Source organism: Ranitomeya imitator, chromosome 1, assembly GCF_032444005.1.
Source record: "Ranitomeya imitator isolate aRanImi1 chromosome 1, aRanImi1.pri, whole genome shotgun sequence".
Classification (NCBI taxonomy): domain Eukaryota; kingdom Metazoa; phylum Chordata; class Amphibia; order Anura; family Dendrobatidae; genus Ranitomeya; species Ranitomeya imitator.
The window spans coordinates 349,655,224-349,670,792 of NC_091282.1; the positions used below are offsets into that span (position 1 = coordinate 349,655,224).

General features: G+C 44.0%; 1 protein-coding gene across 1 annotated transcript in view; it reads left to right on the plus strand.

The window, feature by feature from the left end:
* Positions 1–550: 550 nt before the first annotated feature.
* The window catches only part of SEC14L2 (SEC14 like lipid binding 2), a 51,583-nt gene continuing 36,564 nt past the window's right edge, over positions 551–15,569 (plus strand). Inside the window, exons 1-4 of the mRNA XM_069760191.1 lie at positions 551–744; positions 9,672–9,753; positions 13,987–14,030; positions 14,577–14,639. Of these exons, the coding sequence (XP_069616292.1) occupies positions 691–744; positions 9,672–9,753; positions 13,987–14,030; positions 14,577–14,639 (243 nt within the window). The 5' untranslated portion in view covers positions 551–690. The remainder of the gene's footprint in view (positions 745–9,671; positions 9,754–13,986; positions 14,031–14,576; positions 14,640–15,569) is intronic.

The window sequence follows — 15,569 nt, forward strand, 5'->3', positions numbered from 1 at the left end:
ATGGGGCGTGCACATGTCCGATTTTCTCCTTGGACTGATTCGGTCTGAAGAAAAAAATCGCCGCTTGCATGATTTGCCTCCGATCGGATAACACTCGGCCCTTCATGTTTATGGGTCTGTGGAAAACATCGGACCGCACTCGAATGTCATCATTTTCACAGACTGACACAATGGAGACGATGGAGAAACGGTCCGATTACACTATGATCAATGGCTGGTCGGATGTGATTGGCATAACGGCCGGTTCCTCAGGTGAGAGCCTTGTCTGCGCTCCCCAATTCATCCACAGTGGTAATGGCCACTTTATATGGAGGAAAGGCACCTGAGCAGCACAATTCACAAGAGAAGAATAATCTGAATTCTGCAATCTTCCTCATGAGGTAAAGTTTGGTACAGGGGGCAGTGTAATGTGACCATTCTGTCACAGCCTCAGTGGCTGAGCCCACCTGTGCCGGGACGTCAGTCAGTCAGGGGAGACTAGAAGTTGGATGTGGCCGCAAATGCCAAAAAAACGACCAAAGATAAAGAGCGCACTGTCTCTTTAAAGGAAGCGGAGAGGCCGGCCGGTGGTGGCGGAGGCGGGGACCGGGGCTGCTCATATAATAACCCAGGGAACTAGCCCAGGGGCTCCGTGCGACAGCGACACACCCTCCCGGGCACCGAGGCGGCAGCTGGAGAGCAGGTGGCAGGATGAGTGGACGGGTTGGCGATCTGAGTCCCAAGCAGGAGGAGGCCCTGGGCAAGGTGAGCTCCCCGATATAGCGCGGGTGCCACCCACACGCCATTCATCCGGCTGCTGCCCACTACTACTCCTATTAACCCTCTCCTGCGCACCGCCCCGGGATGAGCTCACAGAGGAGGACCCTCCAGCCATAGACCCCAGGGCTGTTTCCTGTACACAGAGATTCTTCCAGCTACTTGTACAATAGTCCCTGTAGTGAGCCCCCCGGGGAAGGCAGGAGTCACAACACAGACCACCACACCCCTTCATGCCCGAAGCTTTGGAAAGAGTCTCCTCACCTAAAGCAATGTCTCCTACTCTGTATATAGGGTCCCCTTTACTACTGAGACCCCCGAATACAGGACCGACCAGTGTGGTACTATGTAATATTCTGTATATAGGGTCCCCTCCACTACTGAGACCCCCGAATACAGGACCAGTGTGATACTATGTAATATTCTGTATATAGGGTCCCCTCTACTACTGAGACCCCCGAATACAGGACCAGTGTGATACTATGTAATATTCTGTATATAGGGTCCCCTCCACTACTGAGACCCCAGAATACAGGACCAGTGTGATACTATGTAATATTCTGTATATAGAGTCCCCTCTACTACTGAGACCCCCGAATACAGGACCAGTGTGATACTATGTAATATTCTGTATATAGGGTCCCCTTCACTACTGAGACCCCCAAATTCAGGACTAGTGTGATACTATGTAATATTCTGTATATAGGGTCCCCTCTTCTACTGAGACCCCCGACTACAGGACCGACCAGTGTGGTACTATGTAATATTCTGTATATAGGGTCCCCTCCACTACTGAGACCCCCGAATACAGGATCAGTGTGATACTATGTAATATTCTGTATATAGAGTCCCCTCTACTACTGAGACCCCCGAATACAGGACCAGTGTGATACTATGTAATATTCTGTATATAGGGTCCCCTCCACTACTGAGACCCCCGAATACAGGACCAGTGTGATACTATGTAATATTCTGTATATAGAGTCCCCTCTACTACTGAGACCCCCGAATACAGGACCAGTGTGATACTATGTAATATTCTGTATATAGGGTCCCCTTCACTACTGAGACCCCCAAATTCAGGACTAGTGTGATACTATGTAATATTCTGTATATAGGGTCCCCTCTTCTACTGAGACCCCCGACTACAGGACCGACCAGTGTGGTACTATGTAATATTCTGTATATAGGGTCCCCTTCACTACTGAGACCCCCAAATTCAGGACTAGTGTGATACTATGTAATATTCTGTATATAGGGTCCCCTCTTCTACTGAGACCCCCGACTACAGGACCGACCAGTGTGGTACTATGTAATATTCTGTATATAGGGTCCCCTCCACTACTGAGACCCCCGAATACAGGATAAGTGTGATACTATGTAATATTCTGTATATAGAGTCCCCTCTACTACTGAGACCCCCGAATACAGGACCAGTGTGATACTATGTAATATTCTGTATATAGGGTCCCCTTCACTACTGAGACCCCCGAATACAGGACCAGTGTGATACTATGTAATATTCTGTATATAGGGTCCCCTCCACTACTGAGACCCCTGAATACAGGACCTGTGTGATACTATGTAATATTCTGTATATAGAGTCCCCTCTACTACTGAGACCCCCGAATACAGGACCAGTGTGATACTATGTAATATTCTGTATATAGGGTCCCCTCTACTACTGAGACCCCCGAATACAGGACCAGTGTGATACTATGTAATATTCTGTATATAGGGTCCCCTCTACTACTGAGACCCCCGAATACAGGACCAGTGTGATACTATGTAATATTCTGTATATAGGGTTCCCTCCACTACTGAGACCCCCAAATACAGGACCAGTGTGAGACTTTGTAATATTCTGTATATAGAGTCCCCTTCACTACTGAGACCCCTGAATACAGGACCTGTGTGATAATATGTAATATTCTTTATATAAAGTTGTGCTCAAAAGTTTACATACTCCGGCAGAATTTTTGGTTTCTTGGCTTTTTTTTCAGAGCATATGAATGATAACAGCAAAACATTTTCTCCACTCATGGTTAATGGTTGGATGAAGCCATTTATTGCCAAACTACTGTGTTTTCTCTTTTTAAATTTTAATGACAACCCAAAACAGCCAAATAACCCTGATCAAAAGTTCACATACCCGTATTGCCCCCTCTAACATCAATTACAGCTTGAAGTCTTGTGTGGTAGTTGTGGATGAAGTTCTTTATTTTCTCAGATGGTTAAGCTGCCCACTTTTCTTGGCAAAAAGCCTCCAGGTCCTGTAAATTCCTGGGCTGTCTAGTAAGAACTGTTCGCATGAGATCTCCCTAGAGTGGCTCAATGATATTGAGGTCAGGAGACTGAGATGGCCACTCCAGAACCTTCACTTTGTTCTGCTATAGCCAATGACAGGTCGACTTGGCCTTGTGTTTTGGATCGTTGGCATTTGTGCAGTAATGGCTTTCAACCATGTAGCCCATTTTTCTTCAAGTGCCTCCTTATTGTGCATCATAAAACAGCCACACCACTTTCAGAGAGTGCTGTATTTCAGCTGATGTTATTTGTGGGTTTTTCTTTGCATCCCAAACAATTTTCCTAGCAGTTGTGGATGTCATTTTTTTTAGTCTACCTGACGGTGGTTTTGTTTTTACAGAGCCCCTGATTTTCCATTTGTTAATCACAGTTTGAACACTGCTGACTGGCATTATCAATTCCTTGGATAACTTTTTGTTTCCCTTTCCTGTTTTATACAGTTCAACAACCTTTTCCCATAGATCCGTTGACAATTATTTTGCTTTCCCCATGACTCACAATCCAGAAATGTCAGTGGCTGGATGAAAGATGCAAGAGTCTGTCTGGATCCCAGAAACTCACTCCGCCTTTATGCACACACACTGATTTGTATCAACCTTTGTGCATGTTATCAGGCCAAAATCACCAGGGTATGTGAACTTTTGATCAGGGTCATTTGGATGTTTTGAGTTGTCATTATCATTTAAAGAGAGAAAACACAGTAGTTTAACAATAAATGGCTTCACCCAACCACTAGCCATGAGTGGAGAAAAAGTTTTGGTGTTATCATTCATATTCTCTGAAAAAAGGCCAAGAAAGCAAAAATTCTGCTGGGGTATGTAAACTTTTGAGCACAACTGTAGAGTCCCCTCTGCTACTGAGAACCTTGAATACAGGACCGGTGTGATACTATGTAATATTCAGTATATAGAGTCCCCTCCGTTATCGAGACCCCCGAGTGCAATCAAAGCAAAATCTGGGTCTATAAAGTTCTCCCTTTCCATGTGAAGATTTTTTTTTTTTCAAAGAAAAGTTCTTACTTCTTTTTCCACCATGTGTAGAGCGAATAGCCCATGGCCACTCCGAGCAGCACTCTTCCAAGAAATAGATTTTGTACAGGAGGAACATTGGGCATCAGAGGAAAGAGGACCTATCGCCAGATTTCACTATTATTATTATTATTATTATTATTATTATTATTATTATTATTAGCAGCCTTCGGCTCGATCTTGAGCCATGATGACTTGATGGATAATCGCTCTGTAGGAAGATCGATCTTGTGCAAGCCCAGATAGGGCCACCAGGGTCTTGATAGTATCAAGCCATCGGGTTGCTGGTTTTCCTCTTCGCCCTTCACACTGTTAAAAAAAATCTTAGGCCTGATGAAACTGGAGTACTTATCATAGGCTGTGTACACACTTTTTTGAGCGAGTACGCTCTGAAAAACTCTGGAAAAGTGGGCACAAAACGCTCACAAGAATCTTACAATTAATTTCTCTAGAAAAAATAGGATTCACAGCCAGCAGAACTGTTTCATAACTTTTCATTATATAATGAAATCTTTACTTACCGTGCATAAAACTAGAAAACCGATTTAGTAGAGCTAATCTAGTGGATACAACCTCCGCAGACTCCGGGCATAAGCCACTTTCATGACGTCAATATTTTACATAGATGTTTGTAAGCCAAAACTAGAAGTGGAAACTGTAGAGAGAAAATCTATCATGGAAAGATTAGCAGCTCTCTTGTTTTGGTCCCGCTCCAGGCTCACAAATACTGACCACAATATTGCCATGTGAAATGGCCTGAGGTCTGGATGTAAAACAATGGCCCTTCTTAGTTTATTAGCCCAGAAAGATCATCTGACACCTCTGATTCTTTACAAGGGTGGTCAGGAGATCCCTCCTAGTCAAGATGGATGCATGAACGTTAAGATTATATTACCGTAGATTAGTGGTGCTATTACATTCACTAATAGGCCTGTTGGTGCATCAAATAGAGTTAAAGTGCATCTTTCACCACATTTCCCAATATGAACTGCATACATTGCTAAATAAATCTCTTAGCCCTGATAAGGCTGGTGTATTTACTTTGAAAATCTGTGTCAGATTGGCTTTATATATAATACTTTGATGGTTTAAGAGCCAATTCTGCCCGTTTAGTCTGACTGACAGCTCCTCAGTTTCTTTTCTACTGGCTGAGATCTCACACTGCTCAGTACAAGCTGCAGCTGTCTGTCAAGCTGGGTGGACAGAGCTTGAATACTCTTATGCTCATGAGCTATTTCATTCTGTAGCTAGACTCCTAAGGTCTTAATATCAGGATTATACTGTGTAGCCATTCTGATGTGGATTTAGCAAATACACCAGTCTCATTAGGCATGAGAGATCTGTTTAGTAATGTATGCAGTTAGTGTGTTGAAATCTGTTGACAGATCCAGTATATAGAGATGTGGCTTGGTTACCTTACTAGATTTGACAGTGTCGGCAGATCCAGGACAAATGCAGCATTTTACACTTTTGCCCTATCCTCTCATCGCCTGTAGGTTATTAGGATATAAACATAAGGATGAATGACCTCGTGGAGATCAAAACATCCAACAACGTGGAGACACCATCACGTGTTTCTCAACGCAGTGATCCAGAACACTGCCCCCATCCCTTATGGGAAATATGCAAATGCATGTAGAAAAGCCGCGGAGACACCATCACGTGTTTCTCAACGCAAACAATAAATAGCCAGGTCTTTCACTGGGAAGGGCAGCATCCAAAAAGGAAAACCACCTATGCCAAAACATGGTATCCATCCGCAGACAGCTGTTTCGGGGTATTTGCCCCTCATCAGTGCGGAGTAGGAAACTGGCTATTAGGAGCAGTGCCTAGTAAAAGGACTATAAACATAAGGATGTGGTTGTTCCTTCCCGGTGAAAGACCTGGCTATTTATTCCTTGCGTTGAGAAACACGTGATGGTGTCTCCGCGGCTTTTCTACATAGGTTATTAGGATAGTTACTAGCATCTGAATGGCTGTCACTGACAATATATATGTATATCAGTATTATATGCATAACCTGGGCGTCATCCAAGAGTTACTGCAACTGATTTATCTAATCAGGTTCATAGAGCAAAGCAAGGACCTTGACTGCTAAGGCCCCCGTGTTTATGACCTCCGTGCCATCGCACACCTGATACGGGGACATTCGGCTCTTGATACTGACAGTTATCACTCACCTAACTTACTCCCCATACATGTTGTAAAGCGAGTCCACGTACCCTGAAGACGGTGGAATTATTTGGGAATATTAGAGATTACTAGAAAACAAGCGGTGCCTCTGAGGCTGGGACCACACATGGCACGTGGTGCGTTACTTCCCGAAAATGCCAGATGTCACACTGATGAATTCTGAGTCCACATCCACCTAGCGTGGTAATGGCCTGCGCATTCTAGGCCCTCACCGCACATTTTGTCGTTAGTAGTTGTATTCTTTTTGTTTCTATTAAATGTAATACCCAGCCACCCTCATTTTTAACTATTGCACCAAGTGCATATACTCTTGCACACATTGTAGGAGAATTCCTAATCTTGTGTCACAGTTGGATAGCACAAACTTGGGCTTAAAATGCACCCAATTGTCTTAGGGCAGGTGCAGACAACTGTATTTTTGGTCCCAGTGTGATCCGACAAAACATCAGATCCCACTCGGACCAATGTTATTCTATAGAGCCGCGCACATGTTTGATATTTCTCTTTTTCGGACGGAGACTGCCTGATGGAAAAAAATCACTGCCTGCCCAGGTTTGATCCATTTTTGGATTCTGTGTAAGAAACATGAGCTGCACTCAGATAACATCAGTCCTGATTTCCACAGACTCCCAGAATGGAGAAGATCGAGACCTTTTTTTTTTTTTTCTTTTTTTTCTTCATCTTCTCCTCATTGGAGAAAATCGCATTGCACTGTGGTCATACTCTGGAGTATAACTTGCATATAATGACCCTATTCTCTCAGACGAGAGACTCTACGGCCATCGGCACCTGCCCTTTCAGCGATTCATGTTGCATTTTACTCGGTCTGGTCTAAGTTCACACCACCTATTCCTTGGCTTACTTTTAGACCCTTTTTAAAGGGTATCCGTCGTTGCATTTTTGCTGCCCAAACCAAGTAGCTACAGCCAGAACGCAGCAGCGTTACAGAGAAAACAGGTGGAAATGTCACTAGTCCAGCATGGCCCCCTGCTTCTTCCTTCAGCCCCCTCTCCTGTGTGTGTGTGTGTGTGTGTAAATATGGAGAGACCTGTCAATCAACGTGAGTGTGGGGAAGCCAGCCAGAGAATGAGCGACACTCCGCGGCATTTCAGAACAACAATCGCATTAACCATGGTGTCTCGGGCACTATAAATCTAGTGACAGGTTACATTTATCAAAAAAACAGTACACCTTTAGTTACTTTGGTGTACTGTATAAACACATAGTCACTCTGCATTTTCTAAAAAGCCCAAAAAGTGATTAAAACCCTTAACATATGTGGTTTGTGCACTAGAATTCTGGCTCGATTTCATTAGTAAATCTCTATCCCTTTTTTCTGCATGTGTTCCACAGATTATGCTTTCACAAAACGCCCGTGTGACCCTTCCTGACATTCTATATTTGATCTGAGCAATATCCCATACAAATATGTGCCCGCTTTTGACTGTCCGTGCGGACACAGAAATGCCTTTCCTTGTTGTTACTTTGTTCTTCTCTAATGCAGATGTTTTAGTTAGTCTCAAAAGGCTTAAAGTAGCCCTTCATTGTGTTTGAGGTAGTCCTGAAAGTCCACACATCCCAGAATGTGAAACCCTACCCAGCCCAATTGGGAGGTACTGAAACAAGTGAGTGGTGCTATGGGAACATTGCTGCCAGCCGCCACCATACATTCATGGTGAATAGATTGCTATAACAACCAGGCAAATCGGGAACTATGTGCAGCTAAGTCACGGCTTCCATCTATACAACTGTACATGTGCCTGATGATTTCTAACTAGCAGTAGATCATACGATTCAACCAGGTGGACTTTTTTAGTGACCCAGTTATATGATTATTATTATTAATTACACATTAAATTCCCCAAAACAAATGTTACATCATAGTTAAAGAGCCTTTCTGGACAGATGTAATCATAAAAGGCCTAATAATGCACAATTCCACCTGCTTTGGAGGTGTATGTGGCGCCCCTTACCTCTTGGACCCCTGTGTGATACGTCACCTCCTGAACCATGCCCTAGCCATTCAGATGCATGTTCTTGACTATAGAGGCAATATCTGTGCTCTTTCACAGTGGCTAAACCTAATATTTTAACATTTAGAAATGGATGAAAAAATAGGATTTTAAAATGGCTATTTTTTTGGTAATTTTTCTGGCATATTTAAAGGGGAACCAGATTCATGCTGCCTGAGCCATGAATCAGACACTGGCTGCATTACTAGAGCTGTGTATGGCCTACTGTGAAACACTGCATCATGTCGGAGAAAACACTTCGAAAAGCCGACCCGGGACTCTGTGACTCGGATGACTAGTCCGAGGCAAGTCTCAGTTGCTTCTCCCTATATGACTGCCCTAAACTGACCGATCTCTACCTATACACACACATAGGGAGAGATCTGTCAGTGCTAGCGAGTGGGGTGGGGAAACTAGGCACCGGTCATGTGAGACTTATAGTGCCTGGCTGTACAGCATACATTGCTGCCATAATACAGCCAGGGTCTCATTCATGCTGTCTCTGGGTCCAGCCATGTCAATCAGTTGACAGATTCCTGATAAGTTCCACAGAGAAGACTATAGGGAAATCCCAAGAAAAAAAAACGCCATAAACAAAAAAAAAAAAACACACCACAAACCAAGATACATTATACATGGTGCTTTATTATTGCATTAGGGGTATTCCCATCTCCAAGATCCTATCCCAATATGCAGTAAGTGTAATAATATTATTAGCAAATACCTCCAGTTAGAAATGCAGTATATTTTTTCTGATTAGACATGTCGCTAACCTCATGTGCAAGGTATTGCAGCAGCGTAGGTATCTATGGTTACGACCACTAACAACTAATGAAACTATGAGTGGTTGTAACCACGGACACCTAAGCTACTGCAATGCCCTGCACACGGGGTAAGCAACATGGATAATCAGAAGAACTATACTACCTGTCTAATTGGAGGAATTTGCTAATATTATTATTATTATTATGCCTACTACATATTGGAATTTGATCTTGGAGATGGGCATACTACTTTAAAAAAATTTAGGTGGAAACTAAATCTATCACAAACACACATGGTATGAATCCAACCTTGGGGTAGTTATTGCTGTTGTAGTAGCATTATGGGAATTACCGTAGTTTGTCTGTATAGTAGATGAACGAACTAGGAAAGTAATATATTGAGAGCAGTAGTCCCTTTATACTGTGCTTGTGCACTATTCTGTCTCTGCAAACATATGTAAAAACTGTGTCTGTATTATGGTATGTAGAGCATCTCCAAATAAAAAATACCGTAATAAATTCCGTTTTAATGTATTTGTTAACGTATTTTAGCCTACAATATGTCCTGCTTCTAATATTTTCAGCATTATAACTTTATTTCTTGTCCATAGTTCCGTGAGAGTGTGAAAGACCTTATGCCCCAGCTCCCTTCCTACTGCCAGGATGACTACTTTCTGCTGCGCTGGCTTCGAGGTAAGAGAAATATGCTACAGGGAAAAAGGGCCAGCTTGGCTATCAGTCACTGTGAATGTCTGGATATCACATAGGTAACATCACTGTAAGGGTACCGTCACACAGTGGCACTTTTGTCGCTACGACGGTACGATCCGTGACGTTCCAGCGATATCCATACGATATCGCTGTGTCTGACACGCAGCAGCGATCAGGGATCCTGCTGAGAATCGTACGTCGTAGCAGATCGTTTGGAACATTCTTTCATCGCTGGATCTCCCGCTGTCATCGCTAGATCGGTGTGTGTGACACCGATCCAGCGATGCGTTCGCTTGTAACCAGGGTAAACATCGAGTTACTAAGCGCAGGGCCGCGCTTAGTAACCCGATGTTTACCCTGGTTACCAGCGTAAATGTAAAAAAAAAAAAACAGTACATACTTACATTCCGGTGTCTGTCAGGTCCCTTGCCGTCTGCTTCCCGCACTCACTGATTGCCGGCCGTAAAGTGAAAGCAGAGCACAGCGGTGACGTCACTGCTGTGCTGTGCTTTCACTTTACAGCCGGCAGTCAGTGAGTGCGGGAAGCAGACGGCAAGGGACAGACACCGGAATGTAAGTATGTACTGTTTGGTTTTTTTACGCTGGTAACCAGGGTAAACATCGGGTTACTAAGCGCGGTCCTGCGCTTAGTAACCCGATGTTTACCCTGGTTACCCGGGGACTTCGGCATCGTTGGTCGCTGGAGAGCTGTCAGTGTGACAGCTCTCCAGCGACCACACAACGACTTACCAACGATCACGGCCAGGTCGTATCGCTGGTCGTGATCGTTGGTAAATCGTATAGTGTGACGGTACCCTAAGATCGGCCAGAGCCAAACGCCAATTACAAGGCCAATGATATGAAAACTTCACTAGTTATTGATAGCTGAGGTGGAAGATAAAGGATTTTCCAGTAAATGAGGTTTCTATGGAAATCGCAGTAACATGGTTATCAATACATTGTAATAGCGGCCTTGAAACCTGACTTCAGAAGATAAGAGTGATTTAGTTTTGGCTTTATTGCCGCCGATCGGTAGGAATGAACTAAGGTAACTTAGCTTTATAGAGATTATTAGTTCTTTCGGAACAGCTTTTATGTTATCTTATGTAGATCGCTGATTTTCTGTTACAAATAATGTGATCATCAAAGCAGGTTTATCCTCACTGACTTTACAGGCAGCTGGAAATGCTTTTTATTCCAGTGAAGACAAGCATGGTTTTTTATAAAGGTTCAGTGACATGGTGGAATTGTGTGTATGTGTTCCCAATAAAGTCCTAGGAATCCTACCCTAGCCGTCCTTGTGTATGAGCTGCCGTCACTAACAGAGGATTACTATCGTCTGTCCCCTGCCATGGGATTGGTTTTAAGTGCTTTGTGTAATGTATGGTGAATTTATCGGAATGCTCATAGTGTTTTGTTTTTAGAAAGGCTGTGTGGATGGGAGTAGTTTTCCTTGGGTGAAATATACTAGTACTTTCGCCTGCTTTATTTATAAAAATGTGCCGACAGCAATTAAAGGGAACCTGTCGGCACATTTGTACATGCCAACGTAGTACTATGGCTGTATAGTCACATGTCTGCCAATAATAATGATACCTATGATCCCATATGCTTCCTCTAGCTGTACAGCCACGCCCACTGTTCACTTCCAGCCTATTTTACATATGGCTTCTACACCTCCTCACTTGCACATCAGATCTCTACAAAAAATGTATCTTTTTTGAGGGGAAGGGGAAATATGCACCATACTACTCCTCCTCCATATGTACTAATGGGCTGACAGGCTCCCTTTAAAGGGAGTCCTTACAGAGCCCAGGTGTTGCCTGTTCTTAGATTATAAATAACTTATAAGGCTACTTTCACACTTCCGTCGTTTGTCATCCGTCGCAAATTCATCGTTTTGGGCAAAAAACTGATCCTGAAAATGTGCTCGCAGGATGCGTTTTTTTTCCCTATAGACTTGTATTAGCAACGGATGGCCACATGTCGTGTCCGTCGTGCGACGGATCCGTCGTGTTTTGGCGGACCGTCATCACAAAAAAAGTTTAATGTAACGTTTTTTTGTCCGTTGCATCCGCCATTTTCAACCGCACATGCGCCGCCGAAACTCCGCCCCCTTCTTCCCCGAACTGCAGAATGGGCAGCGGATGCGTCAAAAAACTGCATCCGCTGCCTACGTCATGCAAAACTTTCACAACGTGCGTCAGTACGTCGGCCCAACGCATTGCGACGGACCCGTACCGACGGAAGTGTGAAAGAGGCCTAACCATGCTATGGACTGTTACAGGAATTATCCGGCCTTGGGCTACAAGTCTGCAGTCACTCTGTCATCGCCTCACTCAATGGAAGTGTATTGGACGACGCCAGACATAGTCTAGTCGGAATGTGGCCAGGAGTTTGCAAACCGCATGCTTGCGGTCACATGACTGCCCTCTGCCTGCGCCAGGGAGGCCTCACAGCAAACAGTGCATCAATGTGAGGATTCACAAGTCTACAGACGCATAGACTGACTGCAGACTAAAGGTACCGTCACACTCAGCGACGCTGCAGCGATGTAGACAACGAGCCGATTGCTGGAGCGTCGCTGTTTAGGTCGCTGTAGAGACGTCAAACACGGCAACTCCAGAACGATGCAGGAGCGATCCAGTGACGTAACAGCGACTCACTTATCGTTCTCGCTGGTTGTTAGCTCCATGTAAAAACATTGCTGGCATCGTTGCTTTTGATGTCAAACATGACGATACACGCCGACCTGACAACGAAATAAAGTTCTGGACTTCTAGCTCCGACCAGCGATGGCACAGCGGGATCCAGATCGCTGCTGCGTGTCAAACACAACGAGATCGCTATCCAGGACGCTGCAACGTCACGGATCGCTGTCGTTCTCGTTGCTGAGTGTGATGGTACCTTAAGGCCCGAAAACCCCTTTAATCTGCTTGATAGTGAAGATTTCTGTCCTATCCTTAGATAGAGGAGTGGAGAGCCTTATAAGCACCGTAGAAGCTTCACTTATAACGTAAAGTAGCTCAGACTTATTTTTTTGCAGAGTAAAATTGTCTTTTTATTGGGTTGCCACATCTTCAATCTCCATGAGTGGATGGCTCCCCCACCTCCTTCACCTTCTGTCTTCTGCTTGCGGGAGGGGGGGGGGGCAGGGAGGGGGGAGGAGGTGGATGCGCTACTGATGATTGACAGGTTGGAGCTTTCAAGCTCTGCGCTTCATGCCTAGGAGACCAACCTCTGCTGAGACTTCAGAGGAGGCCGGTAACCCAAACGTCAAGCAGTAAACAACTTTAAAAACCTGTTATTCTTCAGAACAGAAAGGATTTTTAACGAGCAGATCTCCACTTACCAAGCAATCTACAAAAACTGACAAACCAGCTATTCTAAGTGCTTTGCAGCCACTGACCTATATTACTATAGTATGAGACCTGTCAAATACTCATTTAGGTGGAATGAATGTAGTAGTGTTAATACACAATAAATGATACATTCTTCCAGAAACTTCTAAAATACAAACTACGCCAGTAATAATGAACAGCCAGCTTATGTACTGGATGTATGTGCGTGGTAAAAAGGAAAACGATCGCTTTTTCCCCAGCACTTTTCGCTTGGCACTACTGCGTGATCCAAGGGCACTCAAGGTTGGCAAAATCAATTCACATATAGCCAGGAACAGCCACCCCCTGAATGCGAGTTCATTCTGAGCGCTGATACTAATGTGAGGCCAACCTCATTATTTCCCTGCACAATGGAGGGGGAACATCGATTCTTTCAGCCCCAAATCAGGATAACAAATCTCTCCGGATAAAGTAAAACATGCAAAAGGTCATAGGCCGAGGATCTTTCCCCCATCGTTTGTTTAATGACCGGGATAAATAATAATGTTTGTCATTTAAACAAGGCCCATGTGAACACCGCCATGCTGTAATACCAGACTGTATACTTGGTTTACATTCTGTTTAATCTCTGTGGACGAGGCAGATTTGGGACAGGTTCCAGGTACAGTGTCAGTACCCGAGTCCCTGCACGCTCTCCATGAATTGTTCCTACACTGTTCTGTGGGTTGTTCTAGCAAATGAGGCTGCAATTGTATTTCTCCTTGCTTAATGGCAATCTTGTCATAGCAGGGTTAAGGATTATGGATTATGTGTCTGTAATGTAATATCCTGATAATCTCTGTCTAATTCTTCTCCTCTCTGTCCCATCTCCCAGCCCGATGCTTTAACCTGCAGAAATCAGAGAGTATGCTCCGAAAGGTGAGGACTTTATCCCTGATGGAAAAAAGTGATAAAATGTGTAAACTTTAACCCCTGTGTCAAAACTCTGCTGTTTACACAAACGTTAAAGAGCACTGAAGTTGTCTATGTGCACGTTCTCCGACCCATAACACATGGCGATCAAAGAGATCCCCTATCAAATCTGGACAATCGGGCTTTACTGCGCCCATGAAATCAGCCTGCGCAATGGCATCACGTGTCACTAATCCTATTTCCTAGGCACTGAGGCGCACACAAGAGGCATTTATAGACACCTGATCGTCACTTTGGTACAGGTACCTTGGAGTCGGCACCCACGCCCTATCCAAATGTCTGCACTTTGTACCTGGCTCCTTGCAGCTCTATTTCTGAATATTGAGTCTCTTAATAATTAATATAAATAATGGAAGATGACAGGTTCATAAACCATTCAGTTCTAATATATTTCTATCTCTCCTATTGACATTTATAAACAAAATAAATCAATAAAAAGTTGTATTGTTTTTTGTTTTTTTAATTTTCTCTTTTCCCCATCTTTTTCTGCAGAATATGGAGTTTAGAAAGCACATAGATTCTGACAATGTGCTGGAGAAGTGGCAGCCTCCAGAAGTGAGTGATATGCAGCGTAATCCTGTCCCTATTTAATGTTTCATTTTTTTTTCTCCATTAATATTTATAACTAGAGTTGGAGCGAATTTGTGGCCAATGGACCTGGCCCTGCCAATGTCAGTAATCTGCGGCCATTGTATGGGAGGCCTGAATACCGCCTCTTACCTGATGGCAGTCAAAACTCTGGTTTTTGATTAGCCAGATCGCCAAAACGTCATAATTGTGGCATGACGCCAGGCTTGTGAATCAAAATAAGAGCTGATGATGGGGTCAGGCAAGAGGCGACTTTCAGATCCCCCATACAATGGCCACAGGTTACAGACGTGACCAATGGCCAGATCCTGAAACTCGATTTCCACCAACTCTGGTTACAACAGTATTTATATATTGTCTCCTAACAATGGTTTTAGGTGTTTATCGAAAATTAGGTTCACATAGCCATACACTAGATTATCAGTTGCCTTATTAATTAGGAGTATATCCGGTGCTCCCCAACCTCCCCTACATATGTCCCCAATCATACATGAAGAATGTTACACAGGCTCTGTACAGTATGGCTCCTGTAGAGGATGTGTGACGGGAGCATAAAAAACACAACCTGCAGTCTAAAAAGTGACTATAACTGTCCCCAAATGTGTCATCCCACATAGACACGGGTGGGAAGACTGAGCTTCTTGCCGAGCAGAAGAAACGTTGCGGTATTGTATCTCTGACTACACACCCTACATCATATTGATGACTATTTAATGAAACATTTGAAACCCAGCTTCATGTAGTATGGACTGGAAATTGTTAACTTTGATAAATGCTATGCTCATACAAGGAATGTGTACGCAGAAATTAAGAGGTTGTATATTTCAGGCCGAGCAGTTCATCTGGCTGCTACCCAGACCTTCAAAATCCCTTCCACTGATCTGCTAGCAAAACCTG